The sequence below is a fragment of the Schistocerca cancellata genome, chromosome 8, assembly GCF_023864275.1.
Source record: "Schistocerca cancellata isolate TAMUIC-IGC-003103 chromosome 8, iqSchCanc2.1, whole genome shotgun sequence".
Taxonomy (NCBI): Eukaryota; Metazoa; Arthropoda; class Insecta; order Orthoptera; family Acrididae; genus Schistocerca; species Schistocerca cancellata.
The window spans coordinates 578,573,429-578,593,375 of record NC_064633.1 but is presented as its reverse complement, the minus strand read 5'-3'; the positions used below and the strand labels follow the sequence as shown (position 1 = coordinate 578,593,375).

Below are 19,947 nucleotides of genomic sequence, written 5' to 3'. Positions count from 1 at the left end.
ATACATGGCTACATTCCATTCAAATACTTTCAGAAACGACTTCCAGACACTTAAATCTATACGCGATGTTAACAAATTTCTCTTCTTCAGAAACACTTTCCTTCCCATTGCCAGTCTACATTTTCTATCCTCTCAACTTTGACCATCATCAGTTATTTTGCTCCCCAAATAGCAAAACTCCTTTTCTACATTAAGTGTCTCATTTCCTAATCTAATACCCTCAGCATCACTTGACTTAATTTGACTACATTCCATTATCCTCTTTTGGTTTTGTTGATGTTCATCTTATATCCTCCTTTCAAGACACTATCCATTCCGTTCAACTGCTCTTCCAAGTCCTTTGCTGTCTCTGACAGAATTACAATGTCATTGGCGAACCTTAAAGTTTTTATTTCTTCTCCGTGGATTTTAATACCTACTCTGAATTTTTCTTTTGTTTCCTTCACTGCTTGCTCAATATATAGATTGAATAACATCGGGGAGAGGCTACAACCCTGTCTCACTCCCTTCCCAACCACTGCTCCCCTTTCATGCCCCTCAACTCTTATAACTGCCATTTGGTTTCTATGCAAATTGTAAATAGCCTTTCGCTCCCTATATTTTACCCCTGCCACCTTTTGAATTTGAAAGAGAGTATTCCAGTCAACATTGTCAAAAGCTTTCTCTAAGTCTACAAAGGCTAGAAACGTAGGATTGCCTTTCCTTAATCTAGCTTCTAAGATAAGTCGTAGGGTCAGTATTGCCTCACGTGTTCCAACATTTCTACGGAATCCAAACTGATCTTCCCGTAGGTCGGCTTCTACTAGTTTTTCGATTCGTCTGTAAAGAATTCGCATTAGTGCTTTGCAGCCGTGACTTATTAAACTGATAGTTCGGTAATTTTCACATCTGTCAGCACCTGCTTTCTTTGGGATTGGAATTATTATATTCTTTTTGAAGTCTGAGGGTATTTCGCCTGTCTCATACATCTTGCTCACCAGATGGTAGAGTTTTGTCAGGGCTGGCTCTCCCAAGGCTGTCAGTAGTTCTAATGGAATGTTATCTACTCCCGGAGCCTTGTTTCGACTCAGGTCTTTCAGTGCTCTGTTAAACTCTTCACGCAGTATCATATCTCCTGTTTCATCTTCATCTACACCCTCTTCCATTGCCATAACATTGTCCTCAAGTACATCGCCCTTGTATAGACCCTCTATATACTCCTTCCACCTTTCTGCTTTTCCTTCTTCCAGATTAACAGTCGACATAACAATTGGCATAGTGTATGACTGTGTTAAGGCATTGATGTTAGTTGATCTTGGTACAACTCTCTTGGTACCTCCAATTTTCATATGCATTCCCTCTTGAAATCCTGATTGGTCGAAGTTGAAAACACATTCCTTACTGAACGATGAGATAAATTTGTTGATCTTAGTTACAAATTTTCGGGCCGTTTCTACAGTTTGCTGTACATTGTCAAGTTGACCCTTTGTTTGAAAAAAAAATTGTCATCTAACATCTTCCAATTCTGTAGTAATGTTTGAAGTTATGTGAGAATCCACTGCTGCCCCTGAAATCGCTGTAATCTATGTTGCGCACTGTTTGAAGTGCATAACATAGTAGTTCACGCTCGTGCACATCCTGTAAATTGTATTGAGCATCCTTGACACATACCAACACCAGTTTTTGTAACAAGTGTGCCTTGTCCTCCCTTGAATATCCTCGTTTTTCTAATGCACTTTATGATCATATTGCTGTGGACTTATTCAAAATGTGTTCATAATTGTTTCTGTACTATACCATGGATGATCTTCCATGTACCCAATTATGTTTAGTACCTGCTTCTTGGACAGTGTGTGTCCTTTACTACATTTCACTAGAGACAGAATTTGTGCCTCCTTGTCTGACAAGGATGATGAACTAAATTGTTCGACACCGGTTTCAATATCCCTTTCTCTGGTTAAGTATGTATTGTCATCATTGTACTCCTCGTGTACATTGTCCACACAGTCTAACATATGACACCACACATTCCACTGACTCATCTTGCATAAATGCTAATATTTCATCTGCCATTCCTTTCTCACTCTGTGAAATTTTGGATTCCATTCTAACAAAATGTCAACTTCAGAAACTGCTGTTGTAGGTACAATGAAATGTTTGCTTTGTTTATGCCATTGCTCTGCTTTGTATCAACACCATCAGTGATGTAGTATTGTTGTGAGTTAATTGGTGACCAAGTAGTTCAACTACAGTCTGTAACCTCAGTGGTGTGCTCATCATTGGATACCTCCAGTCCTGCCCCTGTTACCATTGGAAGTCAATATTATGGTTGCATGGTCACAGAAAACACGTGGGGCATCGAATGCTGTAAACATCATTGGCCTTTTGTGACCCTGCACTCAAGGGGTTCCTTGTGAGTGGTGCCTACTATAAATAAAAGGACTGCCACCTGAAGTTCGATTTAATTCAAATTTTCCTAAATCTCCGTCAAAAAATAATAGCCCTAAACCACAGATAAGAAGACTTTTGCCATGAAAAAGATGAAGTATCTAAAAGTAGAAACACTGTCCTGAAATGACCTGCTGTGTCAATCCCTGGTTAGGGAATCATTAATGCCACCCTCACAATGCCATTGTTGCATACAGTTCAGTGCTGGGAAAGCTCTTTCCTCCAGTATGTATTTGAAATCTTTTGCTAACACTACAAATAAGTCATTCACACACGCAAAGTCTCCTTAGCCCATGATGCATTTGTCCTGTAACCTGAGCCCCAGCCTGTGGTTGTTTGGTAAGTACATTCTGAAAGACTGGTTCACAAATTGACCTCTGCAGGCATAGCTATATTTTATTTTATATTTGAACAACCTTACATTCACATTCCACACTAAAATAGTACCTCATCAGAAATCTAAGAGTCTGTTGATGTGGCAATTGGAAAAGCACTGTGCCAGTTCAACCCAGTGCCTACATTGGCAGGTGTTGTTGTTGTGATCTTCAGTCCTGAGACTGGTTTGATGCAGCTCTCCATGCTACTCTATCCTGTGCAAGCTTCTTCATCTCCCAGTACCTACTGCAACCTACATCCTTCTGAGTCAGCTTAGTGTATTCATCTCTTGGTCTCCCTCTATGATTTTTACCCTCCATGGTGCCCTCCAATACTAAATTGCTGATCCCTTGATGCCTCAGAACATGTCCTACCATCCGATCCCTTCTTCTAGTCAAGTTGTGCCACAAACTCCTCTTCTCCCCAATCCTATTCAATACCACCTCATTAGTAATGTGATCTACCCATCTAATCTTCAGCATTCTTCTTGTCCAAACTATTAATCTTCCACGTTTCACTTCCATACATGGCTACACTCCATACAAATACTTTCAGAAACGACTTCCTGACACTTAAATCTTTACTCAATGTTAATAAATTCCTCCTCTTCAGAAACGCTTCCCTTGCCATTGCCAGTCTACATTTTATATCCTCTTTACTTCGACCATCATCGGTTATTTTGCTCCCCAAATAGCAAAACTCCTTTACTACTTTAAGTGTCTCATTTCCTAATCTAATTCCCCCAGCATCACCCGACTTAATTCGACTACATTCCGTTATCCTCGTTTTGCTTTTGTTGATGTTCATCTTATATCCTCCTTTCAAGACACTGTCCATTCCGTTCAACTGCTCTTCCAAGTCCTTTGCTGTCTATGACAGAATTACAATGTCATTGGCGAACCTCAAAGTTTTTATTTCTTCTCCATGGATTTTAATACCTACTCTGAATTTTTCTTTTGTTTCTTTTACTGCTTGCTCAATATACAGATTGAATAACATCGGGGATAGGCTACAACCCTGTCTCACTCCCTTCCCAAACACTGCTTCCCTTTCATGCCCCCTCGACTCTTATAACTGCCATCTGGTTTCTGTACAAATTGTAAACAGCCTTTCACTCCCTGTATTTTACCCCTGCCATTGTCTGTTCTAAAGACAATGGCAGGTATAGTCATCAAAATGCTATTGGTTCTTTTGTAGCTCACTCAGTCAAAATGTTACGTAGTATTGAAGCTGCCATAGTCTGATGCCAGACTGTGCTAGATAGTCTAAAAGGTTGAGCAGAGATGAGTGAGTGATTTATGTGGTGCACAGGGGGATATTTTGCTCATTATTGTGGCTTAAGAGGGTCAGTTTTTATCTTAAAAAAAAACATCATTGGCTCCATCACTAAAAATATTTTGTAGCTCTAGAGCCAAGTTTGTGATATCTCATAAAATTTGACCAGCTTCCTGAATGCTGGAATAGGTAGATGGTTGTCCTACTTGTAGTCTTAACATTTGTATTAGATATGTACCTGTAAGAAAATCTTTGTTCTAGGACATTCGGGGGTACAAAAGATTAGCGACTGGCGCATAGATCACACTTCTGAGTCACATGGAATAACCAGAAATATAAGCTGACATCAGAGTGGTAGCATGTAATCTGTGGAAATCCTGTGCCATATACGTACAGAGTATAGGTGATCTGAAATAAGAGCATGCAACCTTTGTGATTTTAATTATGTGGCAGTTCCATTAAAGATATTTATATATTTCCAACCCAACCTAAGCTAAGGAAAATCCTGCCACTGACGATTAGTTTATTCTGGTGGTGGTTGTGAAATATAGTTCACATTTGATTTGGTTCATTTTAATATTCAGCAAGTCTGTTACTTCTTTCAATCATTGCTGTTGTAGCTCCATGTTTAACCGAGAATCTTCACAACTGCACTTTAGTTGTGCCAACAGGGGGCATTGTAAATTAATGAAATGGAGCCCTCAATTGCAGTCATGGGCTAACCAGTCTTTGTGTAAATATGGCAAGGAACGTTCTGGTGGAATGTAAGTAATTTAGGAATAAAAGGGATAACTCATCATGTAGTAGAGGTGTTGAGCTGCCGATAGGGACCTAAAAAAAGTGAAAACTTTGCTAGCTTTTGGATGAATCCTTTAATACTTTGTAGACCACGCCAAAGCGTAGGGTGCACCACAACTTCGCGTTAAAAAGAATGTATCCGAATATATTCCTCAGCGCATGAGCCATCTGTCACTTGAAAACTAGACTCATTGCCTATGAGAACGATGTATGGGCACCTCGCTATGTGTCTTTTGAGTGGTGCTGCCTTCTATTGTCAATTTCTAGAATTATTTTGAAAGAAACATTAGCAAATGTAACAGTTGCTGTCGCAAACAACAGAGCCAATATTATCGCATTAATATAATTTTGTATGTGTACTCGTTAGTTTTTGCAGTTTGCTGTAATTCTGCTACAAATATGTCATGTTTGTTGAGTGAGCAAGAAATTTTTAAAGCTCAAGTGGAGGAAATTGCTCAGTAATTCATCTCCCACTTTTTGGGAGGGGGGGGGATAATTATACTTGCTGTAATCATTATTTTAATATTTATAATCTATCAAAGAACTAAGGTAAATATTAAAACAAAATCTCGTGGCTTGGTATTCTTTTAGTGTGTATTACACCTACATATGTGCCAGTAACACTTCAAATAATGGCACAAATGGCCGGTTCCCTAGGCTTGATATCATCTCTCTCTCTCTCTCTCTCTCTCTCTCTCTCTCTCTCTCTCACACACACACACACACACACACACACACACACACACACACACACACACACACACACAACCTGCACCTGTGCAGCTACATTGTGCCAGATGAACACACAATGCTGGGCTGGAGTTCAGCAGGTAGACTGACGTTAGGAGTTGTCAGTTGGGGTGGGTAGAAGCAGAAAAGAGATGGAAATTGGGAGGAAGAGGTGAGAAAGTGCGGTTGTGGCCAGATTGAGGCAGCAGGTCTGTGGAAGGTGAGGTCAGCAGTTGCATGAGATAACAGTGTGACACACAGTCTGTGGAGCTGGTGAGTTAGTGCAGTGTGCCTTGATTACAATGTGGAGGAGTGGAGTAGAGGGTGGTGCAGGAGAGAGGAAGGTCAGACTGTTGGGCAGGGGGTTTGGATGCAGAGTGTCAGCAATTGAGGCCCGGAGGATTATGGGAGCAAAGGGTGTAGTGCAAGGATAACTCCCATCTATGTAGCTCAGAAAATGTGATGCGGGTCCCGATGAAGCAGTTTGTGAAGCAGCCATTGGAATTGAGCATGTTGTGGTTAGCAGTGTTGTTCTGCCGCTGGTGTGCAACATCGCTCTTGGCCACAATTTGGCAGTGGCCATTCGTTCTGGTGGACAGGTGGTTGGTGGTCATGCCCACATAAAATTTTGTGCAGAAATTGCAACATGTACACCTACTTCTGATAGGAAAGGGTAACCCTCTCACAGGACTAGAGTAGGATGCTCTGGGTTGAGGCATTGGGCAGTTTTTGCATGTGGGTCTTCCACAGGAATATGATTTTCCACTGGCAAGGGGTTGAAAGTGGAAGTGGCATGGGGACAGACCAGGATGTTGTATAGTTAGCTTGTGCGGCAGAATATCATTTTAAGAGGGGCAGGAAGAATTATGGGTAGGATGTCCCTTGCTTCAGAGCATGGTGATAGATAATTGAAGCCATGGGGAAGGCCATTGTTGGTTGCTCCAAGTGATATTAGATTATGAGTGGGGTGCTCTGTTGCTGCTGGTTCTGGAGAATGGTGGGAGAATTAAGGGTTTGAGGGGATAGGGCACAGGACATCTGTTTGCAGAGTAGGTTTGGAGGATAGTGCCTGCCTGTGAAGGCCCCCCTTGTGAGACCTTTAGGAAACTGGGCAAGGGAATTCTTATTACTGTAAATATGGCATCCACAGGTAGCCTGCCTGTTTGTGTTTGTGTGTGTGTGTGTGTGTGTGTGTGTGTGTTCTAGCTCATATGGAACAGCTGACAGGCACTTGTACGAGATTGAAATTGTTGCTGCTCATTTGGATAATGCCCCTTTTCAGAGCTAACACATAGACTCACATCTACATCATCCAAGCCAGGCAAAACCTCAACTTTGTTGAGATCATTTACCAGTACTCCCTTTATTAGCAGGTTAAGATGGTTTATTTCTGTTTGCTACCCAGTGCTAGTGTCATCTATCTTATAACTAATACTGGTCAAAGACGATATTCAGTAAGTTCTGCTAGGGATAATGCCAACTTGTAGAATCATCCTTTAAATGCAGCAGATGTAAAGTTCTATTTCACATGGACAAATGCTTCATGGTGTACAATACATAATTGAACTCCGTGAGATTGTTTCAGCTTGTATAAGACATTGTTATCACTTTATATGATCACAGTGTGTACAGAAAGTACAAATTTATGACAACTAATGGTAATCATATGGCAGTCTGAATTCAGGAAAATATTAGGACAGAGGATTAACCTTGTCAGAAAGAAGTATTTAAAATCTGATCTTTTCATTATACAGTAGTTGAACGTAAGAGAAGTTTCATAACAAACATTCTATTTTCTACAACTTTGCACTTATTCTGTGGTGTAGTACATATTATTTTTCACTCTTACTAAAGATGCCCATTTGCATGCTATGTTGTGTATGTATGTCTGTATGTATGCATGCATGCATGCATGTATGTACTTTCTGCATTTCCTTTACAGCACCTTTTTAAACTTCGAGCTGCAGCCACCAGGAGGGGTACTCATCTCTGTTTCTTGCCTCAGTGTTTTACGCGACATAAGGAAAACACTACATTTTTTAATTGGAAAACACAACTAATAAAATGGAGAATAGACTGGATATTTCCTGAGTGTGATAATTTGAAAATATCATCAGACCAGTTAAGTATAAGTAAATTTTTGAAAAAACTAAATTGAAGTACACCATTTTAAAACTAGCACTTGCACAATGTCTGTATCAAAGAAAAATTCATTTGGGAAAAATGTAAACCTTCAAGGAGCATGAATAACTAACCAATAAAAAACTATTCCTAGTTTTTGGAACTGTTTGTTCCTTCCTCAGGGATGAAAGTGGGTTATTTTTTGAAGGAAGAGCTGGTCACTCAGACAGAGGTCAAGATGGGCTCACCTGTTGTGAGGACAAGGGAAGGTAAGTATAATAGGGAGGTGTTAGGGAGAAGGGGTCAGAGTTGGTGTCTGGCAAGTAATGGACCAGGTTTCAATCCAGAGATGATTTAGAGGAAGTTTGCAATTGCACTGTTCATTCCACTTCTCACTTCTCTAGCTGCAGCTGTTATAGCGCTAACCAGAGTACTGTTGTTGACTTCCAGCTATCTTTGATCATGCTTCCCTCCATTTATATTTCCTTTTATTCTCAAACAGATGGGTATCCCTTAAGCTGTGGTCTGAGTGCTTGGCATTTCTTTGCAACTTTCCTGACAAAGGAACTGATAGTTCTGAGAGTTAGGAATAGTTAATGTTATTTCCGATGTGTTTATAAGCAGTACTACCATTTTTGGCTCCTAAAGGAAAGCACTGGCCCGCATCTTACCTCCATGTGATTTTATTATGTATATATTAAGATTTTATTTTTTTACTTTATATTAAAAAGCTGGATTTTATTAAAAATTCATTAAAACACATGAAGATATACCTCAGATGTGTACAGTATTTTGTGTGATGTGATAGATACTATAGGTTTTGACCTGATACGCACAGGAGGATACTTAGAATGGTATCACTACTGTAGTTTTTTCTTGTATCATTTTGAAGAAGTAAACATATCACACTATGGATTATCTTATATGTCATTTATTTTAACTCTGTGACTGGTTCTCTTTTCTTTGTGTATATTTGAAAGAATTTTTCCAAAAAAAAAAATTTGGGTTTTTAGGTGCCTTGAGACTGAACTTCTGTCACACTTCACTCGTAGCTTCTTGGTACGTGACAACACTCCACTGTCAGATCAACAGAAACTGCAGTCTTATTATGCAATAGGACTTCCAGGGCTGTTGTTACTTCTAAAGGCAGAGCTGTGTCGTAAGAAGGAAACACAGTTCTTTGAACTTGACCCGCATGAAAGTTTGAGAGAAAATTTGAAGGGGAAGACTGTTATTGAGTATCCAACAATATACGTTGTGAAGAGGCACAACAAACACATGTTCAACATTGTGGATGTAGGTAAGATAAGATAACATTATATGTGATATGTGTTTTAACATGATAAGAGTGTAGACAGAATACCATAAAACTTATTTGAAGTTATGAAATGACTAAAGGTAATAACTCACCAAATGGTATATGTGTTGAGTCACCGATAGGTCTGTTAATTTCATTTATTTATCCAGGTATCTTATTACAATAACACTGGATTTGTCATCATAATACAATGAAAATAAAAGCTCAAAACTGTATACACATGTAGAATATGTAAGTATGTTTTATTAGGATAGGATAATTGGTCACCTTGGCCTAGCATTTGCCTGAATGATTTAGGAAAACTGGAATTAGGATGATCAGACAGAGAAAAAACTCTATCCTCCTGAGCATGAGGTCAGCATCTTAACAACTGCACTGTTTCACTGGTTGGTATCTACATCTACATGATTATTCTGCATTTCACACTTAAGTGGCTGGCAGATAGTTCTGTGAACCACCTTCAGACTTTCTGTCAGTCCACTCTCTTAAAGTGCATGAGGAAAATGAACACTTTAGATCTTTGAGTTTGAACTCTGATCTCTGTTACTGTATTACAATGATTATTTCTCCCTGTGTAGGTTGGTGACAGTAAAATATATGTACATTCAGAGGAGAAAATTGGTGATTGAAATTTTGTGAAAAGATCTCACCACAACAAAAAATGCCTTTGTTTTAATGATTGCCATCCCAACTTGCTTATCATATCCACGACACCCTCTTCCCTATTAATACAAAATGAGCTGCCCTTTTTTGGACTTTTTCAGTGTCCCTCATAAACTGTATCTGTTAAGGATCTTATACTGCACAGGAATACTTTAGCAGAGGACGGACAAGCGAAGTGTAGACAGTCCCTATAGTAGATCTTCTAAGTGTTCTGCCACTAAAGGACAGTCTTCGGTTTGCTGTCCCCACAACATTATCTATGTGATCGTTCCAATTTAAGTTGTTCATAATTGTAATTCCTAGATATTTAGTTGAGTTTATGGCCTTTAAAGTAATGTGGTTTATCGTGTAACTGCCGCGCAGGGTAGCTGCGTGGTTTGAGGAGTCTTGCCACGATTCTCATGGCTCTCTCTGTCGGAGGTTCAAGTCCTCCCTTGGGCACGGGTGTGTGTTGTCCTTTGAATAAGTTAGTTTAAGTAGGATTAAGTAGTGTGTAAGCTCAGCAGTTTGGTCCCATAGAACTTACCACAAATTTCCAATTCCCAAATTTATCATGTGACTGAAATTTAATGGATTTCTTTTCATACTCTTGTGAATTACCTTACTCTTCACCTTATTCAAAGACAGTTGCCACTTTTTGCATCATACAGATATTTTTGTCTTAATCATTTTGCCATTGGTTTTGATCTTCTGATGACTTCACTATACAGTAAATGACAGCATCATCTGCAAACAGTCGACGAAGGCTGCTCAAATTGTGTTGTAAATTGTTTATACAGAGAGGAATATCATCAATATAAATAAAATATAGATTGCTATTCACTATAAGATGATAGATGTTTCAGAGTGGCACAACAAAAGGGCAGTTACACATTAGCCTTTGGCCAAAGCCTTCTTCAGAAAAGGAAACACACGCAATCATTCACACAAGCAAGAACACCTCACGAGCGTGTGACCACCACCTCTGGCAGCTCAGATCAGAATGTAGCTGTTACATAGAACAGAAGCAGCAATCTCGAGGGGGTGGGGAAGAAGGAGAGCAGCGTACAGATTGGGGAGGGGGGGGGGGCGGCAGGGAGGAGGAGCATGCAGGGACGAGACAACCACCAAAAGTGCAGCATCCAGAGTCTGTGAGTCTAGGGGGGAGGGAGCAAAAAGGAGGAGTGGGGAAGGGGAGAGACGAGCAGATGCATTGGCAGAGGTCAGCACACAAAGAGGGTGGGGGATGAGAATAAGATAGAGGTGATTATTTAGAGGGGGTGGAAGCTGTTGGGTGGTGGGTGTGGGAGCAGTAGGTTGTCACAGCTTGAAGTTAGAATAATGTAGGTAGCAGAGATTGTGCTGTGAGGGTAGCTTCCATCAGTGTGGTTCAGGAAAATTATTGTTAGAGGAGAGGATACAAATGACTGCAGCCGTTGAAATCAAGCATATTGTGTTCAGCTGCATGTTGTACTATAGGGTAGTCTACCTTGCTCTTGGCCACAATTTATCAATGGCCATTCATTCTAGTGGACAGCTGGTTGGTAGTTGTACCAATATAAAAGGCAGCACAATGATTGCAGCAGAGCTGGTATATGACACTTTCACAGGTGGCCCATCCTCTGATGGGGTAGGAAATGCCTGTGACAGGACTGGAGTAGGAAGTACTGGGTGGGTGGTTTGAGCGGGTCTTGCACCTGGGTCCTCACAGGTGGCCCATCCTCTGATAGGGCAGGAAAAGCCTATGGCTGGTCTGGAGTAAGGTGGATGGTTTGAGCAGGTCTTGATTCCTATGCCAAAGGGTAGGGACTGGGTGTGGCCTAGGAATGGACTATGATGTTGTGAAGCTTGCATGGGTGATGAAACATCACTTCAAGAGGCCTGGGAAGGATCTTTGGTAGGATATCCTTCATTTCAGGGCATGATGATAGATAATCAAAACCCTGACGAAGGCTATGGTTCACTTGTTCGAGTTCAGAATAATATTATGTAACAAAGGTGGCACTCCTCTGCGGCTAGTTCTGGGGGTAGTGGAAGGATCGGGAGTGTGCAGGGAAACTGCATGGGAGATCGGTTTGCAAACTAGATCTCGGGGATAGCGCCTGTCAGTGAAGACGTTGATATGACCCTCAGCACACTGGACAAGGGAGTTCTTTTCACTGCTGATATGCTGTCCTCAGACTGTATGGGAGGGATTTTTTGGTGTGGAAGGGATGTCGGCTGTCAAAATGCAATTACTGTTAGTAGTTGATGGGTTTAACGTAGACAGAGGAATGGATGGAGCCATCAGAGAGGAGGAGGTCATTGTCCAGGAAGGTGGCATATGGGTTGAGGAGCACCAGGTGAACTGTATGTGAGAGAAGGTTTTGAGGTTGTGAAGGAATTAGGATAAGGTGTCTTGGCCCTGGATCCAGAGTGGGGTAGATGAGGTATGGGAGTGTGCGTGGGTTGGGAAAAAATCCCCAAAACTGCCACCAACACTCCAGCAAATCCTGAGCCAAAATGTTCCCATAATGCTGTTGTTAACTTTTCCACCAAAATCCTCAGCCCCACAGAAGTTTCCGTCCTGTCCAGTAGCCTCAACTCACCTTTAGCCGTACATCCAAATTTCGCCATGGTGGACTTGTCAAAGACCTACTCTCCTTCTTCCAATCCCTGCAATGGAAACATTTCTTTGCTGCCAATGCGTCCAGCCAAAACCTAATCCCAACATTGAACTCTGCTCTCGCAGTTACTATCACAATCCAACTTCGATCCTCCGCGTTTTGACCTAATTATTTGCTGGTCACCTCCTTACCTCCAACTTGGCATAACCATCCTTCCCCAGGATACCAACCTTCCAGTAAAAGAAACGACAGCCATAAATATCCTCAAAACAAATCCAGATGTAATTATCATATCTGCAGACAAAGGTTCCACCTCTGGTGTTAAGAACCATAGTGACTACCTGGCAGAAGGCCTCTGCCAATTATCTGACTCCTCCACCTATAAACTCAGCAAGAGTGATCCTATCCCATTAGGCTAACATAAACTCCAATCCCTTGCTTAAAGGGTTAGGCCATTTCCAGAACCTCTCCCCTGAATCCATTTCCATCCTTAACCCTACAACACCCCATACACACCCCTTCTACATGCTTCCTAAAATCCACAAACCCAACAATCCTGGATGGCACATTGTAGTCAGTTTTTGTTCCCCCCTCCCCCCACTGAAAAACTTTTGGCCCTCTTTGGCCAACACATCCAACCAATTGCCTGTAATCTAGCCTCCCACATCAAAGATACCAACCACTTCCTTCACAACTATCCACCATCCCCACTCCTTTACCTCCTGGATCCCTACTCATCACTGTTGATGCTACTTACCTGTACACCAACATCCCTAATGCCTATTGAAAAATACCTTTCCCAACATCCTTCAGAGTCCAAACCCACTGCCTCATTCCTCATGCACCTCACTGACTTTATCCTAACTCACAACTATTACTCCTTTGAAGGAAACGTATACAAACAACTCCACAACACAGCCAGGAGCACCTGCATGTCATCCTTCTGGCCATCTAGAGAGATCTTCCTAGGCTACCAAAAAGCCAAACCTTTAGTCTGGTTCAGGTTCATTGATGATATCCTCAAGATCTGATCTCAGGGCCAAGACACCCTGTCCTTATTCCTTCACAACCTCACACCTCTCCCATTCACTTCACCTTGTTCTCCTCAACACAGCATACCACCTTCGTGGACGTTGACTCTCTGAGGGCTCCATCCACATTAAACACCCCAACCACAAACAGTACCTGCATTTTGACAGCTTCTATCCAATTCACATCAAGAAATTCATCCCAAACAGCATGGCCATCTGGGGTGGTGTATCTGCAGTGACAAGAACTCCCTTGCCAGTATGCTAAAAGTCTCACCAAGGCCTTCACAGAGAGGTACTATCCCCCAGACCTAGTTTGCAAACAAATTTTCAACCTGTTTTCTCCCATACACTCCCAACCCTCCCACTACTCCCAAGAAACAGCTACAAAGGAGTGTCCCCTTTGTAACCCGCTACAGCTCCTAACTGAAACAACTGAACCACACCCTTCATGAGGCCTCTGATTACCTATCATCATGCCCCATCCAAGATCTTCCCCTCCCCCCCCCCCCCCTCTTCCTGAAGTGGTGTACCATTGCCACCCAAGCTCCACAACATCCTAGTTCATCCCTATGCCCCTATGCCATTCCCAATCCCAAACCCTTGCCTCAGTGATCATATTCCTGTGGAAGTCCCAGGTGCAAGACCTCCCCAATCTACCCATCCAGCACTTCCTACTCCAGTCCTGTCACGGTCTTATCTTACCACAGCAGAGGCCAGGCCACCTGTGAAAGCATCTGTGAGGGGACTGATGACCACAGATGTTAAGTCCCATAGTGCTCAAAGCCAAAGCAGCTATGTCATATACCAGCTCTGTTGTAATCATTGCAGTTCTTCAAATTGGTATGACTACCACCCAACTGTCCACAAGGATGAACAGCCACACCCAAACTGTGGCCAAGAGCAAAGTAGACCACCCTGCAGCACAACATGCAGCTGTGCATAACATACTTGATTATAGTGGCTGCTTCATTACCCAAGCTATTTGGATTCTCCCTTCCACCACCACTTTTTCTGAACTACGCATCCTTACAACACATTCTTTGCTCTTGAAATTATCCTTGCCTCAATCTACGGCAACTTACTGTACCCGCATCCTCCACCCACTAGCTGCCACCACCCGTATCTTATCATCTTCTTTCTATTCTCGTTCCATACCCTCTTTTTGTTCCACTGTTTGCCACTGCCACTGCCCCTGCCCATCTTTCTCCTTCCCTGCTCCCCCCCCCCCCCCCCCCTGCCCTCTTCAGTGCCAAAAATGTTCTTTGTTTGGCTTGCTAAATTCAATTTATCACTTTTTAGAAACACACGTTTTAACTGGTAATGAGCATTTGAACAAGTGGTAACCAATGGACCCACAGATGTCAATGCATTAGTGCATGCAAGTGTCCGAATTTGCACACATGATGAACTAATTGGCTATCTTCAGAACTAAATGACTTGGAAATGAATTTTTTTCATAACAATTATTTCTCATCACAGTGTCTCTTGCAACACTGTAACAAGATTTTCAGACTATTTCTGACCACCCTGTATAGATTAGGGACAGCAAAGACCCTATAACACTTTGTTGGGGAATGACAGATATCAGTTCTGTTTCACTCAATTTTGCATTGATAACTGTATAGTTTCTAACAGGAAATCATGAATCCTATTGTAGAATTTTCTTCCATTCATACACAATATGCACAAGATAAGTTATAGTTTGGAAAATAGTTTTGCAATGCTTCTTCCCTCCCTACACTGACACTGCACACACACTATGGGTGGTTACTCGTCGTGCACATCTTCATATACTCCCTTTAGTCTATGTAGGAAACTAAGCTAGCATCCACCGACAAAGAGTGAGATATTGAACTCAGGAAAAGACAAGAAATTACTTTCATGCACTGTAGATCTTATCAAATGATTTTTATTTTAAAGTACTACAGCACTGTAATGTGACAAGATGTACTTAACCGTTCCAACAGTAATGAAACTGGCCTGTAGTTTTCAGGACTACTGCATTGCCTCTCTTTAGTAAGGGCACAACTCGTGCATGGTTTAGATTCGCAGGGAAAGTAGCTGGACTAAAGGACTCATTTATTATGTTCATTCATGGTGTCATATGCTCTCTATGCACATGTTCAGAACAGACTGAAAACTAAATTTTACCTGCTGACTCCTTAATTTCTGTGTTGTCTTTCTGCCTTCTAGACTTGTTTCGGAAAAATCATTTTACTTGCTGTGTAAGTCATTGTGGGTGCAACAATTTGTTTTAGAAAGATTTTGTTGCAACTGCTCCATTGTACCAGAGAAATAATCATTTACAAAATTTGTCAATTCCTGAGGATTTGCTATCATTCTACCTCCGCCATTGATTTGCATGCTGTTATACCTGAGCCTGCCTTTCCCAGTTTGTTGTTGTGTGACATCCCACACTATTTTGCTTTGGCCGCCGTGCAGGTCTGGGGGTTTGAATATGCCCGAGGTATTCCTGCCTGTCGTACAAGGCGACTAAAAGGAGTCTCGCATGTTTCGGGCTTTATGTGATGGTCCCCTGTAGGGTTTGACTTCCATTCTTCAAAATTTTCCCGAAGAGCAAGCCAATTGGGGAAGGGCCCCTTACAAGGTGCATCGTGTCCATTGTGCATTGAGATCTTCAGCCAACTTTCTTATCGTCACATTTTAGTCCTGCCCAGTCTCCATCTCTTGGGCAAGGACATGTTCCTGGGTGCGTTTTCCACCATGCACTATGCAGTGTCGATTTCTGTGTCAACGTTGACCATGGACTTCTTTACACCTGAAATCCAGCACAGTAGCCAGTCCGTTCTAGTGGGGCTACAATGTACCCTGTTGGTTGTAGCCCCCTGACCACACAGGGATCGCTCTGCTGATGCCTGCGTCGTTAACTCCCCACGTATGCCAAGGGGTAGATGCCTACCGCCCTGTGGCATTGGGACTCCCGGCAATGGCCATCCTGCCAGTTGGCCTTTGCTGCGGCTGGGTGGCGCCCGTGGGGAGGGCCCCTGGTCAGAGTGGGTGGCATCAGGGCGGATGACAACATGGTGAAGCATAGTCCATCATCTCTTGCTTGTGGAGAAACACCAGCAGACTCTAAGCGATCATGAGCTCAATTCAGCACACAGAAGTACGACCCCAAATCATTCCCCTCCCTGGCCACACCATTGGAGGAACGTCAGGCTAAGGATGGCAGTGGATCTTATTCACCCCGGTACCTTGTATGTTCGAGAGCTGATGGGGAATATTTCATGACAATGAAGCTTCAGTTTTTTGTTGAGCATTTAGAGGAGAAGTTCAGGTAGGTGGAGGGCTTGTCCAGCCAGAATGAGAGCTGGATCAATCTTGATAAAAACAATATCCTTTGCCCAATCACGGGAGTTACTTGCTTGTGACAAGCGGGGGATTGTTTCTGTAACCATCACCCCCCATAAGAGCTTAAATATAGTCCAGGGTATCATATTTCACAGAGACCTTCTTTTGCAGTCCGATGATGAGCTGCGCTCCAAATTAGAGCGGCGAGATGTACATTTCGTCCGGCATGACCACCGGGGTCCGAAGGATAATCAGGTTGCCACTGGTGCCTTCATCTTGACCTTTGAGGGTGATACATTGCCCAAGAATGTCAAGGTGATGGTCTACCGCTGTGATGTCAGCCATATATCCCTCCCCCAATGCAGTGCTTTAAGTGCTGTAAGTTCGGCCATATGTCTTCCCGCTGTACTTCCAGTGTCACATGCTGAGATTGCAGATGACCATCACATCCCAATACTCCATGTGCCCCATCTCCCATCTGTCAACTGCAGAGAGCATCATTCGCCTTGCTCGCCTGACTGCAGGATTCTTCAAAAAGAAAGGAAAATCATAGAGTACAAGACCCTGGACAGACTGGCCTACACTGAGGCTAATACAAAATTTGAACGCCTGAGTCCTGTGCGTATGACGTCATCTTACGCCACCGCTCTGAAAACCCAGGTCACCTCTCAGAGCTGGTAGACTACACCTGCCCCCTTGATGGTGGGGGCATTTCCCTCCCTGTTGCTCCTGCACCACCTACTTCGGGAGCAAACCCCCCCCCCCCCCCCCTCGCTCAATCCACCGGGGACATCCGTCCCCATTTCTAAGCCGGAGAAGCCTAAGTCTTCTAGTGGGAAAGACGACACCCGTCAGTGGCTGAAGAGCCCAAAAGCAGCTAGTCATAGGGCTTCACTCGCATCCTCAGTCCCGGAGACTGAGCCAGTGAAGACCTCCCAGCAAGGGAAACGCAAGGAGCCCCTAGAGAAAACCAAAAAGAATACCTCTAAGACCAAGGAAATTGCGGTGGTGCGGTGGCACCCACACTGCCGTTACCTACAAGCTCTGTGGCTGAGGATGGGGTGGGGTGGAGATTTTGGGGTCTGCTGAGGACCTAGATCTCGCCAGAACCCAAGACACAATGGATATAGACTGCTCAGGCAATAAATCGGTGGCAGCAGGTGACAATGAGGTGTAAACAGCCTCGTTGAATGTTCTATGCCTTCCCAGTCTCACGATGTCGTCCTCCAGTGGAATTGCGGCAGTTTTTTCCACCACCTGGCTGTGTTACGGCAACTGTTAAGCTTTACACCTGCTATCTGCATTGCCCTCCAGGAAACCTGGTTCCCAGCAATGCGGACACCTGCCCTCCACAGCTATAAGGGATATTACAGGAACCATAGCAACTATAATCGAGTGTCAGGTGAAGTTTGCGTTTATGTCCTAAACTCGGTCTGTAGTGAACATGTGCCCCTTTAAACCCCTCTCGAAGTAACTGTCTGCAATGTATATCTTCCTCCAGATGGTGCAGCACCCCTGAATGTATTAGCTGCAGTGATTGATCTACTCCCTAAACCTTTCCTACTTCTGGGGGATTTTAATGCCCATAACCCCTTGTGGGGTGGTACCATGCTTACTGGCCGAGGCAGAGATGTCGAAACTTTACTGTCGCAATTCGAGCTCTGCCTCTTAAATACTGGGACCGCCACACATTTCATTTTGGCTCATGGTAGTTACTCTGCCATGGATTTATCAGTTTGCAGTTCAGGACTTCTCCCATCTATCCACTGGGGAGCACATGATGACCTGTGTGGTAGTGACCACTTCCCCATCTTCCTGTAACTGCCCCAGCGTGAGGTGCATGGACGCCTGCCCAGATGGGCTTTGAACAAGGCGGACTGAGGAACTTTCACTTCTGTTGTCACCGCTGGATATCCCCCACATGGTAACATCGATGTGATGATTGAGCAGGTTACTAGCACAATTGTGAAAATGCGATCCCTCGCTCTTTAGGGTGCCCCAGGCATAAAGCAGTCCCTTGGTCATCACTGGAAGTCACTGAAGCAATTAAGGAGCATCGGTGAGCTCTACAGTGGCATAAGCGGCACCCTTCCTTGGAGCAGCTCACAGCCTTTAAATGACTCTGTGCCCGTGTTCGCTACCTTATCAAGCAACGGAAGGAGGAGTGCTGGGAGAGATATGTCTCCACCATTAGGTGCAACACATCTTCCCAGGTCTGGGCAAAGATCAAACATCTTTTCGGGTACCAGGCCCCAGCAACTGTCCCTGGTGTTAACATAAATGATGAGTTCTATACCAACGCAAATGCGATTGCCGAGCACTTTGCTCAAGCCTCTGCATCGGAGAATTGCCCCCCAGCCTTTCGCACACTCGAATGTTGGCTGGAAGGGAACATCCTCTCATTCACTACATGCTGCAGTGAATCCTATAACGCCTCATTTACAGAGTGGGAGCTCCTCAGTGCCCTTGCACATTGCCCCGAGACAGCTCCTGGGCCAGATCGGATGTACGGTCAGGTGATTAAACATCTCTCATCTGACTACAAGCGACATCTTCTCGTCATCTTCAATAGGATCTGGTGCAATGGCGTCTTTCCATCACAATGAGGGAGAGCACCGTCATTCCGGTGCTCAAATCCAGTAAAAACCCACTTGATGTGGATAGCTATTAGCCCATCAGCCTCACAAACGTTCTTTTTAAGCTGCTGGAACATACGGTATGTCGGCGATTGGGTTGGGTCCTGGAGTCACGTGGTTTGCTGGCTCCATGTCAGGGCGGCTACTGATAATCTTGTGTCCATCAGGTCTGCCATCCGAACAGCGTTTTCCAGACGGCAACATCTGATTGCTGTCTTTTTTTACTTACGTGAAGCATACAACACGACTTTGCGACATCATATCCTTGTCACTTTGTATGAGTGGGGTCTCTGGGGACACTCCCGATTTTTATCCACAACTTCCTTTCACTCCGTACTTTTTGTGTCCAAGTTGGTGACTCCCATAGTTCCATCCATATCCAGGAGACTGGAGTCCTGCAGGGCTCTGTATTCAGTGTGTCTCTATTTTTAGTGGCCATTAACGGTCTAGCAGCAGCTGTCGGACCCTCCATCTCACCTTCTCTGTATGCAGGTGACTTCTGCACTTTCTACTGCTGCTCCAGTACTGTTGTTGCAGAGCGGTGCCTCCAGGGAGCCATCCATAAGGCGCAGGCATGGGCTCTAGCCCATGGCTTCCAGTTTTCAGCCGCAAAGTCGTGTCTCATGCATTTTCCGTTGCTGTCATACCGTTCATCCAGAACCCGCACTTAAATGACG

General features: G+C 43.5%; 1 protein-coding gene across 1 annotated transcript in view; it reads left to right on the top strand.

Moving 5' to 3' along the window:
* LOC126095073 (box C/D snoRNA protein 1) overlaps window positions 1-19,947 on the top strand; it is an 83,638-nt gene that overhangs the window by 49,681 nt on the left and 14,010 nt on the right. The window contains exons 4-5 of the mRNA XM_049909755.1: window positions 7,547-7,725; window positions 8,739-9,025. Of these exons, the coding sequence (XP_049765712.1) occupies window positions 7,547-7,725; window positions 8,739-9,025 (466 nt within the window). The remainder of the gene's footprint in view (window positions 1-7,546; window positions 7,726-8,738; window positions 9,026-19,947) is intronic.